Here is a 23,097-nt window from a genome sequence, read left to right on the forward strand (position 1 = left end):
CTTATTTTTAATGGTGAAAACCTGAAAGTTTGGATTAGTCACTAAACGGCCTGATACAACCTCCCCCCAAATGAACGAACCGTATTTCAACAGAAAATAAATGAACTGGTCCGTTTCATAAATACTGATTCTGACGACGAGTCTGATGCTTCGGTCCGTTTATCTCAGTTTCTCTATTTTTATATTTTGACCTTCTTTTGTTTTTAATCTCAGACGTTCAGATTTTCTCTGAAAATTAATTTCACATCCCTGATTTTAATTCCCGATAATTTTATCAAAACGTGTGAACCCATCGAGACCAGCCCGGAGCAGGCTCCATCTCTTCAGTCCACCTTAAAAGTGAGCAGCTTCCTCTGGCTGTTGAGGAATCAATGAAGAGCGGTGAGACTGGTGCCGCTTTTCTGTGAACACACTGGCCAAAGGAAAATCCACTTCCAGGAAAATGTGGGAAACTTCGCTCCGAAAGCTGAAGTCAGACAATGAACACGTGGCGGAGGAAGAAATAACGTGAGAACACACGTTAAAGTAGAACTTACCGGTTTGGTCGTAAAGATCACGTGACCCAACCTGTGCAGGTGTGTCACTTTTCATTTACTGGTGTTTGCTGAGTTTTACATCCAAATCCGCTTTGGCACCATCTGAGCTCTTCCCTCAGACCAGACACACATTTTGCTTTTATCCAAAAATTAATCTTTATTTTCAGATTCTCACATTTATTCTGAAACTTCTTGCTTAATCCCAAATTCTGCTTTTTACCCAAAGACTCGGGTTTCTAATCTAAAACTTTTCCTAACCTCTAAATTTTAATCAGCAGCTAAATGACTCACTTTTAATTTCAAATCTCAGTTTCATCTCAAAAACTGGGTTTTTGACCTGATTCTTGATTTTGCTTCTGTTTTCTTTCCTTCTCGTAATCCGAGTCTGATCCTACAAAGTCCGCTGGACTGAAAACATGAAGTCCGACAAAAATGTCACAAAACGCTGATGGACTGCAGACCAATACTTGAAGGTTTGACGCTGCTGTCTCTGACCATGTCCCCAGGGTCCACCTGAGGACATAAGGCGTAGAGAGACGGACTCCGCACGTGTCCCTGACAAAGTCCGTCAGACCAGGACGTCCTCCAGTACGGACGGATGGTGGCCGGTGGCCTGTAGGCTCTGCAGCAGCCTCTCCACCGTGGCTTTCCTCCCCTCGGCCCGTCTCCACTGGACCAGACCGCCCAGCGCTGCTCCGTGAGCGCTGAGACAGTGGTCGGACCGACAGCGGAACACAGCCTCCGCAGACAAACCCAGATCCATCAGCACCGACTCCCACTCCGGGCCGAGGCGAGACGCCAGCCGGGACAACTCCCGATCCGAGGGAACCCTCTGGAGCACCGAGTCGGGAATCCGGCAGACGTCTGCGGACAGACCGAGAGGAAAACCACAAAACTATTCGTCACATTTTTACTTTTAATCTCAGAGTCAAAGGTTGAAAATCCTCCCTCAAATTTTTGAGCTTTAGCTCAGAGTCCAGGCGTCTCCAGTCAAAAGTCCTACTCCAGTTTTGTAATTTCTACTTTTGTTTTTCATCCAAATTTAAATTTGCATCTCAGATTCTTCTGGACTTTTCTGTCTCTTTAATGTCAATTATCAGATTTAAACTCATCACAAATCCAGGTCTGACCTTCAAAATGTGAATGTTCTTGACTTTAACCTCAGAATTTAACTTAAATTTCTCATTTTTTCATCTTGAAAATTAACATTTTGATTCCATTTCAAACTGAGTCCAGATTAAATCCAGACAAACGCAGAACCTTTGAGTCTGAGCTGGACTCCTGAGCTTTAGATCCATTTTGCTTTTAATGTCGGATCCATCAGCTTCAGATCGATCACAAACACTTTCCCTCGTTATCATTTTCGTTTTCATAAAAACATGAAAATGCAAACTTTACTTTTATCTCAACACTTTAGTCTGTGGACTGTTTGAAAACTAAAACTATTTCAGGCTGAGTTCACACGTCAGGACTCTGACATTTGTCTCTGCTGCTGAGAATCTGACCACAAACTGCAGCCGAGTCCTGCCGCTTCAACCAAAACAGACAAAAACAAGCAGTTTGTTTTCCAGGCCGTGTTTGTCCTGAGGGCGTCTCTGCCTTCGGTTCTCAGTACTCTGAGCCCGCGGGGGGTTGGACTGTTTGGTCTCCATTCATTGGACGACAGCGTCAATAAAAACTACAACCAGCTCCTGCAGAGTCAACATGTGGTGAAATGAGGTTTGTTTTGGGGTCACTGTGACACAGGAAGTGGCAGCTTTTCACCGTTTGTAACCTGCAGCCCCTGAACGTTACGTGGACCTTTGAGCAAATGTCAACAGTTAATGTGACCGGGGTTCAGGCTGCACATCACTCTCTCTCTTCAGTCTGCTGCTGTAAATGCAGAGTTATGGACTTGTTATTGTTGATGAAGGCACAGGTTACTTCAGTTTGCAGGCCCGGTCGTTCCTGCTGCTGGAGAGACATCACCCAGTGATGTTTCCACATCACTGGGGGGGGGGGGGGGGGGGTGTAATAAGCAGAGAGCAGGAGCATGTGACGAATGTGATGTGAAACATCTGGCTCTGCAGCTTTAACACAGACCGGCTGCTGCAGGATTCCTGGAAAGCAGGAGGCAATAAAAGCCTGGGAGGGGGAGGGGGAGAGCTTGTTTTCCACCCCAGGCCTCCCCTTCCTCCCCCGTCAGGGCTGCCATTCCTCCACACGGGAGCACTCAGAGTCTGGCTGAAGCGTCGGTCACCTCCACTTAAAACAGAAAACAGTTTTCTCTGAAACACACTCAAACTGAGCAAGTGACTCACATCCGCTGTTTTCTGCTCATGTTTAAAAGGCCAGAAACTGGTTTTCTGTGTGTGTGTGTGTCACTAAGTCCAGATCCCATCCAGAGACCAACAGCACGAGAACCTGGTTCAGCTTATGGGTCTGAGCCGTAGACCTCCATTGTTGTCCACAAACTATTGAAAACCCAGCAGGGAGCCACACCGCTGACCTGGCTCACATGGTTCTTCCTCACCAACAATGGGAGGCCCGTCTGTTTCCAAAAACCAGCTCCAGACTCTGAGACCGGCCGTCACTGTTTACAGGCTCTGAAGGAACAAAGAGTCCACTGTGTCAAACAGTTTAAAGATTTAATCCACACCAGCATCTCTACTCTGTTCTCTCTAGTCAGAGTTTCTGTTGGACATTCAACATTATTGGATACGTGGAATCAAAAATCCACTGCAGATCCTGAAAGATGATAAACGATTCAGGATATTATCTGAAACCTTCTTTCTGACCATGGAGAAGTGAATTACAGAGATCTTCTCGCTGCAGTCACTCCTGTAGTGACTGGGGCTGGATGAAAATCTGTGATGACCCATGGTCTGGACCAGCCAGGTCTCAGGTTTTCTAAAGCGTCTCCTCCTGCTCTTCTTTTATCCACAAAACCACGTGCAGTGTGACGGGACCCTGCTGGACCTGGTCGTGTGTTCCAGGAAAACTCCTGAGAGCCTGTTCTGGGAACGCTGGCAGCCGAACACATGATTATTCTGCTGCTGATGAGGCTTTTACTCAAGTCTCCGATTGAATAAATGACCCTGACCTGGTGATTAAAGCTCATAAATTATTATTAAAGCCAAACGTCTTAATAAAGTGGGGGGTGAAGTTGTAAACAAATCAGAATCACTCTGATCCATTAGTCTGCAGGTGGCACCAGAACCTCTGCAGCCTGAACTTTCTACCCTGTGAAACCTCTTCACAAGTCCTTTGTCCTCAGTTCAGAACTCTCTCGTGGTCCATAAACACTGAACGTCTTCCCAGAACCGTTTCTGCTGCGGCGACGATTCGTCCCATTTGCTGACACTGGTTTCCAGGAACATCCTCCAACTGGGAGCTGTTCTGAGAACCCTCACACCCGATGACAAGCGTCTATTGTGCTGCTCATCAGGCTGCAGCTTATCCGGCCTGTGCAGCGCCAGTAGTGGTTTCCAGCAGCAGCCATGGAGGAGTCTCTGCAGCTCAAAGTGGGAACCAGTGGCTGCCAGAGCCGAGAGGCGGCGTTCTTTAGCACAGAGAGAGTGGGACAAAGAAAGACCCACAACCAGGCTCAACATGGAGCCGCTCTCTGCTGATCAATACGAGTCGATTAATCGATTTCTAGACCAAACTATTTTGAAAAACGAGACTTAGAAACATGAGGTTTTGTTTGGTCTGGACTGAGAAACTGTGCCTACAGAGAAAGTAGCTTCTAGGCGCCGACTGCTTCCTGTCCTACCTTTACTTGCGGACTTGTTGTCAGGTGTGTTTCCCTCACCTGCACAGCTGGGTCCAGGTGGTGTCTGCAGCTCCTGCAGCAACTGGTCCCGGACCCAGCCGAAGTCCCCCAGAGACCGCAGGAACAAGTGGAAGGCCCGGGGCCCTCGGTTCGGGAGTATATCCAGCAGCTTCAGAACCTTCTGCCGGTCCGTGGGCTGACACTCGATGTCCTCCACCTGCGCGTCCGTCAAAATGTTCTCCTGGAACAGAAACGGAACGACAGTGTCGCTGACCAGCAGCTGACCGGACAGGTCCAGTCTGTGTTTCCGGAGCAGCGCTTTGTGGACCGGGTCCATTCTGACTAAATGGTGGTTCCGACTACATCTGTAAACTAGTTATCCCGCGAAACCGACTTAGTTGTTCACACTGAAACTGCTACTAGCCCGGACGCCTACATGTTGTCCATTGTTCCTGTGTCCGACTGGAAACATGCCAGCGGAACCAAAGTTTTGCTGGCGACAAATCAATAAAATTTATTGGAAGCCTTCAGTAATTATTCATCTGCTGTGATTGATTATTGAAATTTATCACACTGGGTAACGAAAAATTTCTCTGTATTTTTCTGCCTGTAGTTTGAGCCGCATTGTAACCAGCGTATTAAAACGTGTATTTCTATTAAATAAAGTGACAATTGGTTTAACAGATGATGCCGAATTTATCACAAAGCCCAAAGTATTTCAAAACATCCATAATCATTCGTGATGGTAATTTACAGATATATGAAAAAAACTAAAATAATCAATCCTTCAATGGAGTTAGGTTGCAGAATGGATTTATGGCGCTGTCGTGATCCAGTCTCTTACAATGAAAAACCACCTGCTGGGTCAAAAACAGGCCAATTTCCTAAATTCTCATAAAGGCTCGTTTGTTTTAGTCCAACTGGTGTCGGCAGTTTCTGAACAATGAGCAAACCTAAAAATGTTTTTCCATGGCACTCGTCTTTTTTCTCTCCACTCATCCAGGTGAGTCCTGCTAAACAACAACAATAGCATTTCTATTTATGCTTGCACACACCTGCTCTCACGGAACTGATGATGAATTTTATACCAACGGGCAGGTTACCTGGGCCAGGTGTGTTCAGCCAATCAGACGCTGAAGGGCGGGACAGGAACACAAGCAGAGCAGCAGATGTGGAGGAGCAGGGCTGGAGATCAGTGGTTTGCTTTCTTTAGAAAAGGAATGACCAAAATAAAAATACTTCACACAGCTCGTACTTCGTTTTGTGGTATTCCTTAAATTTCATCTGTTTTTCTTCTGGAGCACAAATGAGTTTGTTTTTGTGAACAAATGTGGAAAAACTAAAAAAGAATTTCCCTGAATTTTAATTTTTCAGCATTTTGGCCAAAACATTGAAATGTAAGAGTCTACATGTCATGTGTTTTACACATCAACAGGCTTCTACATGCATGAAATCACTGAGCTCTGAATGATGATAAAACAGAGACGGGGTGACCAGAGAGACAAGAGCTGTTTAATCAAAGAAAACACACGATCAAGCTCTTTACAAAACGTATCGATCTCATGGTTGGAGCTGATCAACACAGCAGTTCACTGAGCAGCAGCGGGAACAAGGCGTGCTCAGAGGCTGTGCAGCTTCTTTACAAAATAAAAGTCCCAGAAAACACAATTAATAAATATTAGTGCTGCAGGGTCACTGAGCGTTATCACGTGTAAGATCCGCTGTGAAAGGCTGGAGGTGCAGAGCATCTGCAGGAGAAACTCATCTGTGGTCAGAAACCAAGAACATTATGACGACAGGAACACCATTCGAGCCTTCCAGCACCAAACTGGGCAAACATGCAGAATCAGGCCTGTTGACCTGAGAAGGCAACCGTGGATTTGACCCCCCCCACATTAAAGTGGATCACTCAAAGATTGGAAGAGGGGGGTCAAGCCAGGTTCCAGTTCTGGTTTAGTTCAAACCAGCTGAACGTTTCAGGAAATGTTCTTTTTTGTTTGGATCAGAACAATTATCAAACAGGCTGAAGCGTGCACGGTACATATGTCAACAGCGAGCTGCTCTACAAAATAAAAGCCTACTGAATGGTTCAGAGCTGAAACTCAACAGAAGACCCAGAGTTGGTGTTTATGGCTAATATTAAAAATGCTGGATCTTTTTACCACAAGAGACACAACCTGTCACCTGCTAGTTCATCATCCCCACAGATGTGGAGAGTTTTAGAGTGACCACTACAGCGACTGCTTCCAGTCCCGGACTTTGTGGAGGTCTTGTGTCTCAGTTTTTGTTTCTTTGCTGTCCCTCTGTGGTTGTCTAGTGTCATTTTGATCGTTTTGTATTTGGGATACTTTACAGGTGAGGACCAGAGGCCTTCTAACACCTTGGGCCTCAGGACCTGCACCCTCTAGGCCCATTCAGTGGTCCCACTAACAGATCTGTTTGAACTGGCACAGGGGCCATGTCTGCCTGACACCACAGAGCGGTGTTACCTGGTGATACTGGCTCTGTTGTTCTGCAACGTGATTGGCTCGGGGCTGCAGAGTACTACATCCCGCAGGTCCAAAGTCCAGCAACTCATTATTAAAGCAGAGAGGACGTCTGTTTGTTTTCTACGCTGCTCATCGACCAGAAAACCTCGACTCCCAAACTTTCGGCAGCAGGTGAACTGTTCATGGTCACAGGGTGACACTCAGCCAATCAGATGCTGCCGTTTCCTGCATTTAAAGCGGCAGCAACATGAAAAAAAAAAAAAAAAAAAGGGTGTTTTATGTTTGTCTGTTTTTAATTCACCTCACTCACGTTATCGTACAGCTCTATCCCCTTTAAATCTTTTATCTTATTTTCTATTAATTTCATGAAATTACAGAGTGTTAGTCAGTCAATTGATGGGAAATCAATCAAAGTATTGTGATCGTCTAAGATCGTGCAGGGTCTTCTGTTAAACATTTTTTCTATTAATGAACCGATTTTCAACCAAAAATGTTTCTGGGTTTTTTGGTTTTATTTCCTTTGGGGCTCTGGCCTCTTCTCTGACATTTTAAGACAGACACAATAAAAAGACTCATTAGTGTGAAGTTTCCACAGAACCAGAACCCGAGGCCACAGACCAGGACACGTCTGTGTATTTTACTGCAGTCAGGCTGCGTCCACATCTCAGCTGCACTGACTCAGTCCTGATGTTCCCACAGTGTGAACAGACCAGTCCAGATGTTCTCAGACCAGATCTGGTCCACCTGCATATGTGGTCCTAGATCCGATTCCTATCCGAGCTCCGTCAGAACAGTCAGATCAGAATCCATGTGGTCGTTTTAACATCTCCCTCCTCTGCACATGTCGCCTGTCGTCATCATTCAGTGTGGGAAACATCAACATGGAGGAGGGGGGGCAGTGGAGAGACCAGGACGCTTCACATTGTTTGGACATTTATGGAGAAGCTTCTGATGGAGCCAAACTGGAAGGAACATATGGGAACCCAGCAGCTTTGGAGGAGACTGAGCACATGTCAGTTCAGTCTGTGCCTGGTGGCAGTTTAGGAGCTCAGGGTGTTCACACCTGGTCCATGTCCCTGACACACATGGATCAAACAGCAGGTCTGATGGAAACAGCAGGACATTAAGTTCTGGATGTGGACGCAGCCTGAGTGAATGTGTAACGAGGCGTTTTCAGCTGAAAATGCAGCTCAGACTGTGGCAGCATCAGCAACTCCAGCTCCAAACCCTCGTTGTCTGTTTCAGGGACGTTCGGGAAACTACTGCTTCAGTTTCGTCTCTCCATCGTCTGAGTACCACGTGCCCCTTTCAGCTGCAGATTACCTGTCGGACCAGGGCGTGATGGGAGTGCTCCGTGCACCCAGCTGATGCACTGCACCGCTACGACTTCACCACGGGCCGGCATCCTGCCGCGTACCTACACGTTGAAGGCGTAGTCCGCCAGGTAGTCCTTTAGTCGGTTGGGCAGCGGCAGATCCTGGACCTGCCGCGTGGCCCCGTTGATGGTGATGCGACACAGGTGCTGCAGCGACGGCGTGGTCATGTACACGGGTTTGGTGAGCAGCAGCTGCACCGTGCTGTTTGGCGGTGGTGCCGGGGGCTGAGGGTTCGACGCCGCCTTGTAGCCGCTGCTGGTCCTGGACAGCTGCACGTAGTGCTCCACCAGATGCACCACGCTGTCAAACTGCTTCAGCTTGGGCTTCACCAGCACCACTGAGTCCAGCTTGAATTTCCCGTGTTTGTACTCGATCCGCAGGTTGGTGGGACCCGCCGACGTCATGGCAGAGATGGTGAACAGGTAATCCCTCTGGGAGCTGTCCCGGACCAGGAAGGTGCCCTCTGAGGCGTCCTGAAGAATCTCTTTGGCTTCGTTAGCAGTCAGACTGCCCCAGTACCAGCCTGCCACCACAGAGGGACACGAGAGGGTGAAAACAGCGAAGCACACGACACACAGCAGCTGATTACAGTCTGATTCTGTTCTGGACTGATTCACTGTTGTGAACTGACTGATTCTAACTCTGGTGCTGTTTCAGAGGTGCAGGCAGGAAAGGTGGAGCCAGACTACGTCATTTTACAGACGTTCCTGACATTCCTCAGCGACTGTTTCCCCAAACGGGTTTTCAGGGTCTGAGCACCTGCAGCTCCAACACAGACAGAAGAGAGAAGGAAACGATTATGTTACCGACCGGGTGCCTTTATCTATTCATTATATTTTAGAGTGAAATTTGTATTTAAGTAAATATAAGAACTGCTGGACAATCTGAATTTCCCCAACGGGGGAGGAATAAAGTATCTATCTATCCTGCCCAGTCGCTCAGTCAGGCCTCTGATGTCATTTCATAACTGAACCGACAACAAAAACATCAGTTCCAGGCCTAAAAACAGGAGATAAAATCAGGCTGAAGTAGAACCAAACTAAAGAAGCAACAGATAATCTGGAACCTTCATGTTCACATCATCGTAAACAAAGTATTTACGAGTCTTTGGTCCGTTAAATCGTGAAGTCGCTCAGCTCCGTGACGCTCTGGTGGAAAGTTCTGATGCTAAATGAATTTCAAAAAGTGAACATGAAATGAATCTGCAGTTTCAGCCTAAATGACGTGATGTTAATATTTTCATTTGGTTTAAACTTCAACTGCTTTTTCAGACCAACGTTGTTTCGCAGTAACATGAGAACACCGACTGCTAACCCTCTAAACAACATTGGGACTGTAAGAATTCACAAAATAAACCGCCAGCACCTCATTACTCATCAGCCAGTACGTGTGGAGAAAAGAGGCCACGGCTCAGGAACTAGAGCCACACCACAGCTGCTAAGGAGAGTCTGGGCCGGCTTCCAGCTGTTTTCTCATCTGCCAACACTTTACATGGACTCACACACACCAGGAACAAACACACACACACGAGCACTATCCTACGAAAATGAGTGCACGTGTTTCCGTAACGAGAGAAGCGCTGACCTGTGTTCTTGAGGTCTTTCATGGCTGAGGCGAGGCGGCTCTCGTCCGATTCCACAGCCCGGGAGTTGTTGTCGGCCCGTCTGTCGCTCTCGATGGTTTCTGTGGACTCGGAGGACTGGCAGGTCATTGGACAGATCCAAGCTTCAGCCTAGTTCTAGGCCCACAGCTCAGACATGGACGGGTCTGTAGCAGCCAGACCAGACGGGAGGACGACGCTGCCGACCGGCTGCAAACAAACAAGGTTCTCATCAACATCGAACAGCAGCATCAGCCCAACATGTCGGAAAAGACGTAGCTTCAGTCAAATCCCATCCAAAAGTGTCTGAGACAAAACTGTTCATTACAAAAAGACAGAGTGGACAGAGGACGACAGCATTTCCTGTGTATTCAGTCAGTAACAGCACAAAGGTACAAGACTCTTTATAACCTATGTGGCCTCCACGTCTACACGGACCAGAACTGTCAGGAATGTTTTCATTTCACTTCGTTCCTGTGGGAGAAAATCATCATCACCTCATGGGAACCAGAGGGTTCTGAAGGAGTTGATGAAAAGTTCTAACAGTTTTAGTTTCAAACCGGACCCATCACAGTCCAAGGTACGAGGCACCCCCCAACCACAGCCCCGTGGAAACAGCTGCATTTATTTGACTTGACTGTAATGAGATAATGTGATTAGCTGTTTCTGTTTATTGTCCAGGTGGAACAACTACCAGGTTCTCCTCCGCAGTTTGTGATGTTTTTACCACCAGCTCTAACGTGAGAAACACCTGAAATGTTGGTTTTAATCACCGTCTGCCCTAAATGCAGATCCTCCATAATTCTATGAAATATTAAATATTATTATATTATAATATAAATATCTTTAATTGTTGAACTGATTTACTGCGGCTACACAAAACAATTCCTGCTGCGTCAGTTTGATGTTGACAAACTGATCAGGAGAACTAGAATCTGATTGATTATCTGACACAAATGACTAACAGATAAATGTGAAGTAAACTGTCTGATTCCCAAACACGTCACAGACAAAAATGGCAGAGTGAGGCGGATTTGACGAACAGGGCACACGCGTCTAAGCGCTGCGCTTCGGAAACAAAGCGAACCAGGTGCTTCCACCGATTCTGGGGTTCACGTCAGCACCTCACCTGTCCGCCGCTCCACGACAGTGACCTGTCGGCTCAGGACACACCTGCCCGTTCTGAGAGCTAACCGCGGCGGAACCAGCGACGGTTCAGCGGGAACAGTCCAACCACGCACACCCGCTGCCCTGACGCGGGTCTGGTTCTCGGTCCCGTCCTCTCCTTTGGCTCCCAAATGGCGGGTCGCACCGTCGACAGAACCAGCTCGGACGCGTCCACCTGTCGGTCGGTCAGAGCTGCGCCGACAAAAACAGCAAAGCCCGGATTTATTCCGGTTTCCAGAGCCAGGGGGGCGCCGTGCCGGACCTCAACACGGACTCCGTGCGCCTGTCGCCGCGCTGGGGACAACCGCGTCCACCGAGCAGCCCGATAACCGACACAAACACGGAGGAGGCATTTCCAGGAACTTTCCAGGAACACGGTCACGTGGCGCGCACGGCGCGATTTAAGGTGGACTGACGCACGTGTCAGCGCAGACGCACGGCACGCAGCTTGGCGCCACAAAATCATAACAACACGGCACACAGGTAAGAAAATAACTGCACACAGCTCACCTGTGTATAATAATAATAATAATAATAATATTAATAATCATAATCGTCATAATAATACAGTGTTTATTTAATAATAATCATCATCGTCATAAGCATAATAATCCCATAAACCAGTATTGTTAGTATTATTATTATTAATAATAATTAAATTAGTAATAGTATTAATAATAATAATAACGACAATCAAAAATTGTTTATTTAATATATTTAATAATCATCATCATAACCACAATAATCACAATAACCATTATTATTATTAGCAGTAGTATTAATAATTAATATAATTATAATTATATTAATAATAATAATAATTGTTGTTGTTGTTAATAATAATAATATTAATAACAACAGCAATAATAATAATTTTACTATTATTATTATTGCTGTTCTTGTCTATTTTTGCATCTGTTTTGCTGTTTTTTCATGCAACCAGACTGTGGAACAGTTTCCTCAACCTCAGACTTCTCCACAGGACTGGCCTGACACACACACACACACACACACACACAGACTAAATCAATTTCAGTCTTTTATTTATTTATTTGTGTAAAATTTGGTTTTCTGGAGGACTTGAAGCTGAGTATAATTAACTGAGCCAGTGGATCTTAGGACAACATCAGCATTTTGCCCAGAAATACTGTACTTCATCAGTGTGTTAATAAGTGATGTGCAAAGCAATGTGCCATGTTTACATTTGTCATATGTATCATAAATAAATTGCACTGCCTTTGCCTTGCACATTGACTAATGTACTGTTTGCACCAGTGCACTCACCCACCGTCTCTATAATTATTAGTTAATTATCAAATATCTGTAGTCTTGTTGTTCCTTGTTCCTGGATGAGCATTGTTTTGGTTCAATGATGTACTATTTTTACTGTACAAAACAAGTTAAGATTAGCACAAAATGTGTAAAAACAGATGCACAACATCACGACATAGAACTGACTGCAAACTGACTGATCAAAATGATTTTTGAGCTTGTGACTTAAAAGTAGCAGGTTACAAACATAACTGTAAGTTAAAACCCATAGGCTACTGAAAATGTTACTTAAGTAAAAGTATTAAAGTACAATTAGTACATGAGGTTTGAAAAGTAAAATTACTGCCTGCAGACAAATGTCTTCAACAAAATAATATACAAAACTCAGCCTGAGTATATTTACTGCTGATATATTGTAGTTTTACAGTAAAAGTTGAATAACATTTTGAATTTGGTCTTTTTTTCTTGTATTTATCTTTTATTTCTGAGCTGTTTATTTACACTGTTTATTTACAGTTATTCCCACTTTTAGCGAAGTAAACAATGCGGGTTGTTCAGCTGAGCTGTAGCCGCCTCTCACCGGCAGGTGGCAGCACTGCCGCTGTGACCGTCCGTCACCACAGAAGAAGAAAATTAGCGCGGGTAATTCAGTAGCATTTAGCTAATCTGCTCACTCTGCTCCCCGGTTCGTTTTTTTGTTGTTGTGTTTTTTCATTTAAACTCCTTGAAATATTTCAGCCCAGGTTGATCTTAGTCCGCGCTGTCGTTAGTTTTATACGCGGCGGGAAATGTAACGTTTCATTTACATTGTATTGAAGCTTCCGAGGAGAATTTCAGCCAAATTAAGGTAAAAAAAAACTCTGTTATTTTCCTACTTTAGGTTTTAGGTTATTTCCATGTGAGACCAGGCTGTCACGATGTTTAACCAAGTAAGAAGATTTGTTGTTGTTTTAACTATTATCGTTAGTGTGAACGGTACCGGTAACGTTAATCCCTGCTCATCGCCGCCGTCACGGATCCGAGGTCTCAAATGTTGTTGTTGTTGTTGTTGTTGTTGTTGTTGTTGTTGTTGTCACGTCGTGTCTCATGTGCCGTAAAACGGCACTTTCAGACACACCTGTGGATCATTTACCGAAGTAACGGTAAGTTAACGTTAACGTTACCGACATGACCTTAGTTCGCTTAAATTGCCAGAATGTTGAGTGGAGTCTGGTTCAACCGGGAATGAGTCAATTCACAAAACTGAGTTTACTCGTTTATTTAGTTCTGGTTTTACAATCTCCAGGGTTGGGAAGGGGCCGAGTAGCATAAATTGAAGGTTTGGCTAAAATAAATAAAATCAGCTTCTCTCCAACCAACGGAACATTTCTGCTTATGTTGTAGTAAATCAATAATAGAGCTGCAATAACGTAAATCTACACAAACCAATTGATCAGTTCTGTCTTTCACATCGGTTTGTGTAGAAATGTGACATGATGCTTTAGCGCTGTGCTATGATCAGAGGTGTTCCTAATATTCTGACCCATGTCAGTAGCAGCACCTTAGATGTGAGCTCAGTAATAACACACATTCTGACAGTGGCAACAGCTGCTCTGCTTGAATTATTAGTTTGAAGGTAGAACTTTTACCTGTAGTCAAGCATTTTACTTTGTTTTCTTTAATTGACTTAATTAATGGGTCTGAAAGCTTCTTCCTTCTCCCCCAGGCCCACAGAAAACACATAATGGAGCCCACAGAGACCAGGTTCGCTCACCTGCTGCAGCCGATCCGAGACCTCACCAAGAACTGGGAGATCAACGTGGCTTCAGAGCTAAATGATTATTTAGAAGAGGTAACCTGCCACTTACCACAGTCAGAGTTAGTTCTGGCTCCACGTAAACAGGATTTCTTTAGTGTCAGTCCTTTGATCGTCAGTTACATTAACACCTTTGTTCCCAAAGAAGAAACGGATGAAATGACTTGACACGTCTTTTCGGTCTCACTGTTTTCACAGCTGGATGAGATGTGCATCACGTTCGATGATGGAAAGATCACACTGAACTTCGCAGAAGCGGCGCTGTTGATCCAGGGCTCAGCCTGCATATACAGCAAAAAGGTAGAACCACAGGGAGATAAAACCAGAGAGTTTGAAGTGTCAGTGGTTTGTGTGAGGGATGAAAAGCTCTTTTTATTGGGTTCCAGGTGGAGCTCCTGCACAGTCTGGTTTATCAAACTCTTGAGCACATAAATGAAAAGAACAAGAAGTAAGAACTGATTGTCTGAGATTCAAATATATCTGCAGTGCTTTTTGGTAAAATAACACGCTTGACATCTTCATAAACGTGTGACAGTAAACGTGTTGTTTTTTGTGACAGGCGGAACAAACAGAGGGCTCAGCCTCAGGACGACGCAGCAGCAGAGAGCAGCTGTGATGATGGCGATGATGCAGCTGAGGTGGGAAACAGAAACTCACCTGAACGAGTCTGGCATCAAGACTAAGACGCTAATTTGCTCAAACTTTCTTTACTCTGGGGGAAATTTCTAAACTTCTCAGATTTAAGAACCTGGAGCCGTTATGGTCTTAGCTTTGGTTCACACCTCCTCTGACATCAGTACGTTTTCTGCCTGTCTCTTAGTTCATTCCTGTGGACATTGAAGCTTCAGAGATCACAACAAACGTTCAAAACAACAAGGTCAGTTTATTTGCACACACTTCGCTTGTGGCTGAATATGACTGTGACCTGTGACGTTAATGTGATCCGACCTGTGTGATGTGCAGTTTGTGGAGGTGATTCCTCTTCTTCCTGAGTCTCTGATGCTTCCAGAAACCCATGAGAAGCAAAAGCTCCCTCTCATCAGGTTAGTGTCTCAGCAGAGTCAGATCTCATCAATCCAAAGTGACTGCAGCTCCTGAAAAGTCCTTGGAAACAGCCTCTTTTTCTCACCTGAATGGAATCAAAACAAAGTTTTTGTTCTGTAAATGATGATTTAGACCTTTAGACAAATTAGGCACAATCACTGCAGTGTGAAAATCTGTTTATTCTTTGTTCTAATCTGTTCTGAATCCTTCAGTGTTTCTTTACATGCTGCTGTGTGTCTGTGTCTGTGTCTGTGTCTGTGTCTGTGTCTGTGTCTGTGTCTGTGTCTGTGTCTGTCAGTGTGAAAGGGGAGGTCTTGTGCAGTCAGAAGGATTTCAGGATAAATCTGTTCTTCCCTGGAGAAGATGACCTGCTCCTGGTCACTCACAGATCAGCTGCTTCCACGTTGGTGACGGATCGTGGTCCAGATCCTGCAGAACCTCTGCAGCAGCACCAAGGTACGTCTGCACAGAAAAGCCTGTTCTCTCACACACACACACACACACACACACACACACACACACACACACACTTGTATCTATACTTCAGTAACATGCTGACGACTGCCAGAGGAAAAACTTTCTGTGCCATCTGTTGCAATTAAAATATCATTTCTTCAGCACTGAGCTACAAACATGGACCAAGTCACGTTGTCAAAAACACCTGAAATGTCCAGAGTGATGTTTCCTGATAGTTGATCTCTGTGCTGCGTCCAGATGCTGATGCTGCAGTGGGTGTAGCTGAGGGTGGAGGAGGCGATGCTGAGGAGAACTTCTTCCCTTTAGAGGACGACAACATGGATGTGGACCAGGCCCCAGAGGAGCATGTTGACAGACACCAGGTCTCACCACAGCTGCAGTTTTTAAACGTGTGAAATGAACTCACAGATTTGATTTCTTTGACTGTGGGGATAGTTTGGAAACGTTAGGTGAAGTCGTGTATCAGGTCGTTTACTTGTTTTTGTCTGTTTAATGTGTCTCAGGCCTCGAGAGAAGGACGACTGGTTCAGGAGAGACGAGTGGTGGAAGGCGACAAACAGGCGCCTGCTGTACGTTCAGCGATCTCTCCTCGTTTTGACCCTTCGATCTCTTTTATTCTCAGAAATCTCTCGAGTTCAAATATTAAACTTTATTTTCAGAAAATGAAATGAGAACTTTTGGACATGATTTTTTACCTGAGCTCTCAGTAAAGTATATCGTTTTTGTTTTCTTCACAAATTACAGCTTCATCTCTTGTTAGCACTAATTTAACCTAAAATACTGAGACTTGTCTCACAGTCTTTCCCCAACATTATATTTCACCTGTTATTGACCTTTAATATTTGATGTTTTTCTGCTGACGTACATTTGTTGACTAATCATGTTGGCTCTGCACTTTTTATGTTTCAGGTGGACGTGTGGGCTCACCAGGACCGGTACGCTGTGGTCGGCACCGACAAACCCTTTAAATCAGGTAAATGCTGGGACTCTCAGGTGTTTGACTGAGGCTCGTGTTGTCGCCAACTGACAGTTTGTTCTGCTCAGGAAAAGTCTACAAGCTTCCTTATGGACTGGACGACAATGGGAAGAGGAAACGACCACGATGTGCTTCGCTTCAGGACTTCCGGAGCTGGTTGGCAGAGACCAGTACGAGCCTGTTCCGCTGCTTTCTCTCTTCTGCTCTGGTTTGATGAGTGATTGTCGTGAATGACCTGAAGCTTCTTCTCTTTTGTTGCAGCTAAACCCAAGTACAAGTTCAAACTCACATTTCCAGGTAACAGGTTTGTTCTACATGACTGCACATGATCCAGTAACCTGAGCACATAAACTCACATTATCCTCACATTAAAGCAAACCTCAGGAACAAAGTGAAGTGTGCACCAACACTGATATTGACCACATTTCATTTCATTTCTGTGGAAATGCAAGTGTGACTTTCTGTTTTCCAGATTTTAACTACATTTATGTGAAAAGGATGAAAGAGAAACTGGAAATTCAAAAGAAGATCAACAAAAAGGCGGTGAGACCCTGTGGGGACTTTTCCTACTGCTTGTCTTTATTTAGGCAGTAAACTCGTGTTTGGCGTCACTGGATAAAGGGCCGGCAGGATCTTGTTTATCTCTCTTTTTGAAATGAATTCTGGTCAAAGGAGTTTGGCGAAGGTTGATTTGCTGTCGGCAGTAACCAACAGTGCGTGTGGTCCTCAGGGTGTGGCTGTTCCTGATGAGGAGCTGAGGAGGAACCACCTGCAGCCGGAGGACGAGGAGGAGGAGCCTGTGGACGGACTGGGCCCCTTCGACCTGCTCGGTAACGTTCTCACGCCGCATCTGCATCAGCTGTGACTCAAACGTAAAGGATGTGGACACAGTGTCTACTGCACCTCCACACGTCCACGTGACTGAGCACACGGTTTGTTCTTTAAAGGTGAAGACGACATTGACAACGAACTTGACGTGTTTCCCGACGGCGATCCAGCTCAGGCCGATGAACGACCACCTTACATCATCCTGGCAGGTAACGTCACCTGACACGGCTGCACTGAGGCTGATTATGATTTTACCGAAGTGAATCTGCTCTTGTCATGAAGACGAAGTTGAATTCAGATGGAAACAGTTTGTGGAGATAACGGTGAGGTGGGGTCAGGTTGTTTGACATTCTCAATACCTGTGTGGTCAGTTTGTGTGTGTGTGTGTTTACAGAAGCGCTGACAGATGAGATGGCTTATGAAGACCTCGTGCAGCGGCATGTGGTAAGTGATCAGTCACATTATCCATAAGTTAGTCAGCCTTTATTACAGTTTCTTCCAGATGCTTGTCAGTGAATTTTAAAGAGTTGAATTGGTATAAAGTTGGTGGGTCAGGGTTAGGGCAAGTCTCCAGCAGGTCAGTCCAAGTCCCCACGGGGAATGGACACGGTGTGGAAATGGTCTGATGTGTGTCTCTGTCGGCTCAGGACCAGCTGGTGGCGAGCTGCCGCGGCTACAGTCAAGAAACTGCCCTGTCTCAAAGAGTCAAAAAGTGGGAGGACGTGATCCGCCCGGAACTGGACCTGCAGGTAAACCTCAGTGGAAACCGTTTTGGACTGTGTGTGGCACTAACACGGCTCTAAACCTGTCGGCCTCTCGCTGTTTTGCAGGAGTTGCGGCCGCCGTTCGACATCCATGAATATGGAGACAAGTTAATGGAAGCGCTGAAGGGTGTTGGTCAGCGCAGGACATTCTCCTCCATCGTCCACGGTCTGGACAACATGGAGGCCTGTCGATACCTGCTGGCTTCACTGCAGCTGGTGAGAGACCAGGACTCTCCTCAGGACAGGAGAGTCCTTCATGCATCAGACCGAAACTGGATTTAAACTTAGACCTTAGTTTTATGGCTCTGACTATTTCCTGTACATGTGTTGTTGCAGGCTAACGACTACACCGTGGAGGTGGACAGCTTGCAGGGCTTGGAGAACAGTCTGGACTCGATGGGGCTGACTCTGCTCAGCACTAAAAAAGCTGCAGACAGATTCAAAGCCCTGAGCTCTGAAACAGGAGCTCACAGCGCTGACGTTTAAACGTGTCGCAGTTCTTTCCAGACACACTGGGCTGTAAACGTCTCACGCTGAGAATCATGTTCAGACGTTTTGTCCCTGATTTTAAAAATTTGTTTTAAGTGTAATAAAGTTTTTATTGCTGAATAAGTTTTTCTTTCCAGAGAAAACCCTGATGGGAACTGGACGGCTCTTTCTCTTGGCAGGAAAAGCTTTTGTGTGTGCAGGATTTTCAGGTTGAGCTGTGCCACAGCAGGACTGGATCAGGGTTTGCCTTGAACACGATTATTTGTTTGAGGGCACAGAAGAACCTCTGAATTATAATTTATTTTTTACTGAACAGGAGCTGAGAAAAACTGTACAGAGTATTAGATAAAAGTATACAATAAAGTACAGAACTTCATAGTTTTATTGTGTACTGGGTTGTATTTTGCTGGAAATGGTTTCTGAAAGGAAAATTCATTTTCATGTGAACTTGAAATGTCTTTGCTGATGATTAATTGGTGAAACCAAAGAAACGAGGACAAAGTCAGAGTCGACATATTTAATAATGAATTCACTGTCCGGACATGTTTCACAAACTTTGAGTGTTTTTAAATTTTATAGGAAGACCTTTGTCTTGTTCAGAGTCTGACGTAGGTCTTCATGTGGTTTCTGATACTCTCTGTGATCTGCTCCTGGGTCTTCATCCTGTTGTAATAATCCAGAAACAGCCCGTCAGGACTAACCAGGTATATCAGGATGGTGTGGTCCACAATGTAGTCTCCGTCCTCGTCTTTGGGTCCAGGGTTGGCGTACACTCTGTAGTCCCGCCCCGCATGTTTCACCTCCTCCGGTGTCCCTGTCAGTCCTATTAGACGGGGATGGAAGTCTTTGACATATCGGGCCAGCGCCGCAACGTTGTCTCTTTCTGGGTCCACGGTGATGAAGAGGGGCTGGACCGGTGGCAGAGAGGCATCCTGGTCCAGGGCCAACACCACGGCACTTAGCTTGTCCAGCTCATCAGGGCAGATGTCGGGGCAGTGCGTGAAGCCGAAGTACAGCAGGACCCAGCTGCCCAGGAAATCCCGCTTGGTCCTGCGCCGCCCCGTGTGGTCCAGGAGGCTGAAGTCTCCCTGACCCACAGCCACTTTCTGCAGCTGCTCGATTCGCTGGCGATGCAACTTCTGCTGCTTCTCCCGATGAACAAACCACCACACAGCCAGCAGGCCGCCGCCAAAGAGCAGGGTCACCAAGAGCCGGGTCCGCAGCTTCATCTTCGCTCTAGAGCCGGTCGGGTTCTGCCCCTGAGACAGGAAACACACCTGAGTCTGCCGAGGAAGGCGAGGAGCAGGAGGAAGGCCATACAGTTGGACGGATTCACACCTCCACTTCTGCTGCACGTGAGGAAGACGTCTCAGGAGTCTTCCTCCTCCACACAGATCACCCACAATGCACCGCAGCCCCAGCATCTTTCCTGGGACACAAACACAGAGCTTGTAGTAAGTACTTCAGTAAAAGTACATCAGATTGTCAGCGTCATGGTTACAGGTTATTTATGGTTTTATTTGTTATTAGAGTGTATTGAACTTATGGTACTTTAACAGTAACTGTAACTTTACTGCAGTAAAAACTAAAACGTTAGTTACATTACTAACATTTTAATGTTGTTAATTGATGAATCAATAAAAACAGGCTTAAATCACATTATTGATTATTCAACAATAGAAACAAACCCTGCTCTATTTAAATTCAATCTTTTTTACTGGAGTACTGGTTTTTAATATGGTATTTTTGGAGGTGAACTGGATTGAGTGATGTACTTTAACCCATGCAAGTACTTCAAGTACTTCATATTTTGAACCTGCAGAGTAAGAGCCTGGTAAATGTACTGCAGTAAGAATAGTAAGAATGTACCGTGAGTTGGTAATAAAGTAAAAATACCTGAAAGTATTTGAGTGAAGTACTCGGTTGCAGTACCTCGCTCCCCCACCCGCGGCAGCACCGAGCAGCTCTGCGTCAACTGATTTCACTTAAATTCACCTGAGTTTGACCCCTAACCCCGCCAGGCTCCTGCAGGTACGTTTCTGCTCTTCTCTGTCAGCTGACACACTGTTCCGTTAATCGGTGTATCGATAACCGATAACCGGGCCCGTCCATTTGCATCCAGCTAACAGGTCAGCGCTCCTAGCGTCGCGTTAAAGCGGAAAACTAGCTCACTTACCTGTCAGGCTTCCTGTTTCCTGTTTCCTGTGCGGCCACAGCGTCACATGTGAGGAGATAAAACACAAAATCAACACAACCAACACACGTGCTGATCGATGAGCCGCAAACACACGAGCTGTTTTTCCTGGACTCAGGTCTGACTATCGGCAGATTCGACAGAAATCAGAACCTACACGACAAAAGAAACAAAACACGTCGTCGTTATTTTGTTTCCTATAAAATCACAAAATAACGGGAACATTTAGCAAACACGGAAACTTGTTTTTAATGACTTCATCAAATTAAACCGTCCACATCAGCAGATTCGAGCATTTTCCTCGTCGTGCTGTGATGTTCAAACTGGCCACTAGATGGCGCCATAATAATAATAATAATGAATAAATATATTAAATATATAATAAACCCCAACACTGCTGTCAATGAAAGAGACTGATAAGCTTCACAGCCCAAATCACTGAGGCTCATTTATCCCTTCATTGGGCCCCGGGCTTCCGGTGACTCCTGGACAAACACTAAACGTCACTGAGACGAAAAGTGACATGATGATATGCACGTGTGCACAGCGCCACCATGTGGAGAGCAGTTAGTGTCTAAAGCCAGAGACATGTGGCACTCTCCCATTAATCAATCAATCAATCAATCAATGGTCCCCTGGTTTTATATCATTTTATGTAACATAGTTTCTATAGTGTCGTTCTGTTGTTTATTGTTTTTGTTTGTTTATTGTTGTTTATTGTGGCCTCTCATGTTTATTTGTATGTTATTCACCTTATGGTGTATTTAATCTGACTGGTTCTCCTTGTGTCAGGCCTGTGGGAGACTGACCACCTGCCCAGGTTTGACCCTGAATATTTGTAACCTCTGATCCAAATCTGTGTGCAGCTGTGGGAAGGTTTAGTATCTGTACATGTCTGTATCAGATAAACTCATCAGGTGGATCTTCATCATCGTCACCATCACCCTGCAGGGTTCCTGCTCTTTCAGTAGAGGAGAGTGTTTGAAGCCCGATGTCTTTGCTCTGGGATTGCACAGGTGTGATTAACACCAGGTAACACAAACACACTGCAGGTCTCACTGATGATAAAAATGGAAACGCAGCATGTTGGAGGGGTTGCTAAGCAACAGGGATCCTGACTGGGTCACATTAAAGGATGGAGACACATTAACAAGGCAAACTACAGTCTGACTGAAACTGTGTGTGTGATGGTTTCTCTTAGGCGCTTAACATGAAGCCTACAGCCCAGCGTGTGGAGACCCTAGTCCTGGTCTAACAGAACCCCTGGTCCTGGCCCCTGGTCCTGGTCCTGCAGTGGCTTTAGTCCAGCAGTGAGTCTGTTCTGGCCCCAGTCCTTGTCTGGCAAAGCCGGCAGAGGAGCAGACCGGGACTGGGAGTTCTGTCAGATATTCAGGAAGGTGAACTTTGCAGTTCACAGAGAAATGAATCGTTGGTAAACGAGAGGAAGGAAGTTGTGGTTGCAGCTGTAGCATTGCTGGTCACTGCAGCAGCAGAGGCTCAGGCCTCAGCCTGTGCCAGGAAAGGGTTAAGAAATGACGTCATGGAGGTTCATTGGGATTCGTGCCTCGTCCTCGTGTAGTGACGTCACTCTGCATCACGCTGAGAGCAGAGCTGCTGCTGCTGAGGAGGAAATATAGGACAACAGGAGGAGGAGGTCTGCAGTCTGCCCAGAGCTTCGCAGCATCAGGTATTTCCTTTTCTTTATGGCGTGTGTGTGTGTGTGTGTGTGTGTGTGTGTGTTTGCTGGATGATCCGTGTTTGCAGCAGTGATGGACGACAGAGCAGAAGGACCCTGAGCTGGCATCGTGTCGGAGGAAGGTCAATGTGAGAGGAAAGATGTCAGAGCTGCACGGTGACCACAGACTGAGCTGGACTCGCACTGAGGAGGAATAGTTCAACTGTACTTCCTGTATGTGGCTGTTAGTCCTGTCAGTGGACCCAGCATTCAGGGTTCCCAGAGGAGAAATCCTGCCGAGTTTGTCTAGCGCCACCATGAGGCGGGTTTGTGTGGTGCAGACTGGATTGTTTTATTTTCTTAGACTAAATATTAGCAAGCTGACATGCTGCACAGTGTGTGAGCATTGATTACAGGTGAGGTGATGGATGAGTAATTGTGACCTGATGATGGTGCTAGATGAAATGTCAGGGGTCACCAAAGTTACTAGAATCCATCCATTGGTTGCAGAACTGACAGTGACCAGCTGCTGTTTGCAGTGAACCCATGGGTGCACAGACAACTGTCCCTGGATCCCTGTGACACTGAAGGAAACTTAAAAACAACAAATTATGCATGAAGTTCTGTTGCCTCTGCTTTCTCAGTGGGTTTATGGAGGTTT

General features: G+C 45.7%; 4 protein-coding genes across 6 annotated transcripts; 1 reads left to right on the plus strand and 3 right to left on the minus strand.

Moving 5' to 3' along the window:
- Positions 1-229: 229 nt before the first annotated feature.
- On the minus strand, positions 230-4,739 carry cradd (CARD and death domain containing adaptor protein). 2 transcript variants are annotated; one of them, XM_026326955.1, is made up of 2 exons: positions 4,291-4,739; positions 230-1,400 (listed from the first exon to the last, which is right to left on the minus strand). In XM_026326955.1, exons 1-2 carry the CDS (start codon positions 4,625-4,627, stop codon positions 1,105-1,107), a joined length of 633 nt encoding a protein of 210 aa, XP_026182740.1. In that variant the 5' UTR covers positions 4,628-4,739; the 3' UTR covers positions 230-1,104. The 2 variants fall into 2 exon arrangements, with proteins under 2 accessions (XP_026182740.1, XP_026182741.1); XM_026326956.1 differs by having other exon boundaries at positions 233-1,400; positions 4,330-4,739.
- Positions 4,740-7,775: 3,036 nt separating this feature from the next.
- On the minus strand, positions 7,776-11,298 carry socs2 (suppressor of cytokine signaling 2). The gene is made up of 3 exons (XM_026326958.2): positions 10,885-11,298; positions 9,740-9,965; positions 7,776-8,678 (listed from the first exon to the last, which is right to left on the minus strand). The coding sequence occupies exons 2-3, from the start codon at positions 9,864-9,866 to the stop codon at positions 8,197-8,199; spliced, it is 609 nt and encodes a 202-aa protein (XP_026182743.1). The 5' UTR covers positions 9,867-9,965; positions 10,885-11,298; the 3' UTR covers positions 7,776-8,196.
- A 1,539-nt stretch (positions 11,299-12,837) lies between these two features.
- Positions 12,838-18,943, plus strand: ncaph2 (non-SMC condensin II complex, subunit H2). Its single transcript, XM_026327346.1, has 20 exons — positions 12,838-13,041; positions 13,900-14,025; positions 14,188-14,289; positions 14,376-14,437; positions 14,549-14,627; positions 14,810-14,866; positions 14,953-15,032; positions 15,332-15,489; positions 15,748-15,872; positions 16,014-16,079; positions 16,420-16,483; positions 16,555-16,656; positions 16,748-16,783; positions 16,959-17,029; positions 17,217-17,316; positions 17,434-17,523; positions 17,709-17,758; positions 17,962-18,063; positions 18,145-18,294; positions 18,415-18,943. Exons 2-20 carry the CDS (start codon positions 13,918-13,920, stop codon positions 18,562-18,564), a joined length of 1,752 nt encoding a protein of 583 aa, XP_026183131.1. The 5' UTR covers positions 12,838-13,041; positions 13,900-13,917; the 3' UTR covers positions 18,565-18,943.
- Positions 18,944-19,069: 126 nt separating this feature from the next.
- sco2 (synthesis of cytochrome C oxidase 2) lies at positions 19,070-20,864 on the minus strand. Of its 2 annotated transcripts, none has more exons than XM_026327348.2 (2): positions 20,744-20,864; positions 19,070-19,996 (listed from the first exon to the last, which is right to left on the minus strand). In XM_026327348.2, exon 2 carries the CDS (start codon positions 19,989-19,991, stop codon positions 19,164-19,166), a length of 828 nt encoding a protein of 275 aa, XP_026183133.1. In that variant the 5' UTR covers positions 19,992-19,996; positions 20,744-20,864; the 3' UTR covers positions 19,070-19,163. The 2 variants fall into 2 exon arrangements, with proteins under 2 accessions (XP_026183133.1, XP_026183132.1); XM_026327347.1 differs by lacking the exon at positions 20,744-20,864 and adding an exon at positions 20,464-20,729.
- Positions 20,865-23,097: the final 2,233 nt, after the last annotated feature.

Source organism: Mastacembelus armatus, chromosome 23 (genome assembly GCF_900324485.2).
Source record: "Mastacembelus armatus chromosome 23, fMasArm1.2, whole genome shotgun sequence".
Classification (NCBI taxonomy): domain Eukaryota; kingdom Metazoa; phylum Chordata; class Actinopteri; order Synbranchiformes; family Mastacembelidae; genus Mastacembelus; species Mastacembelus armatus.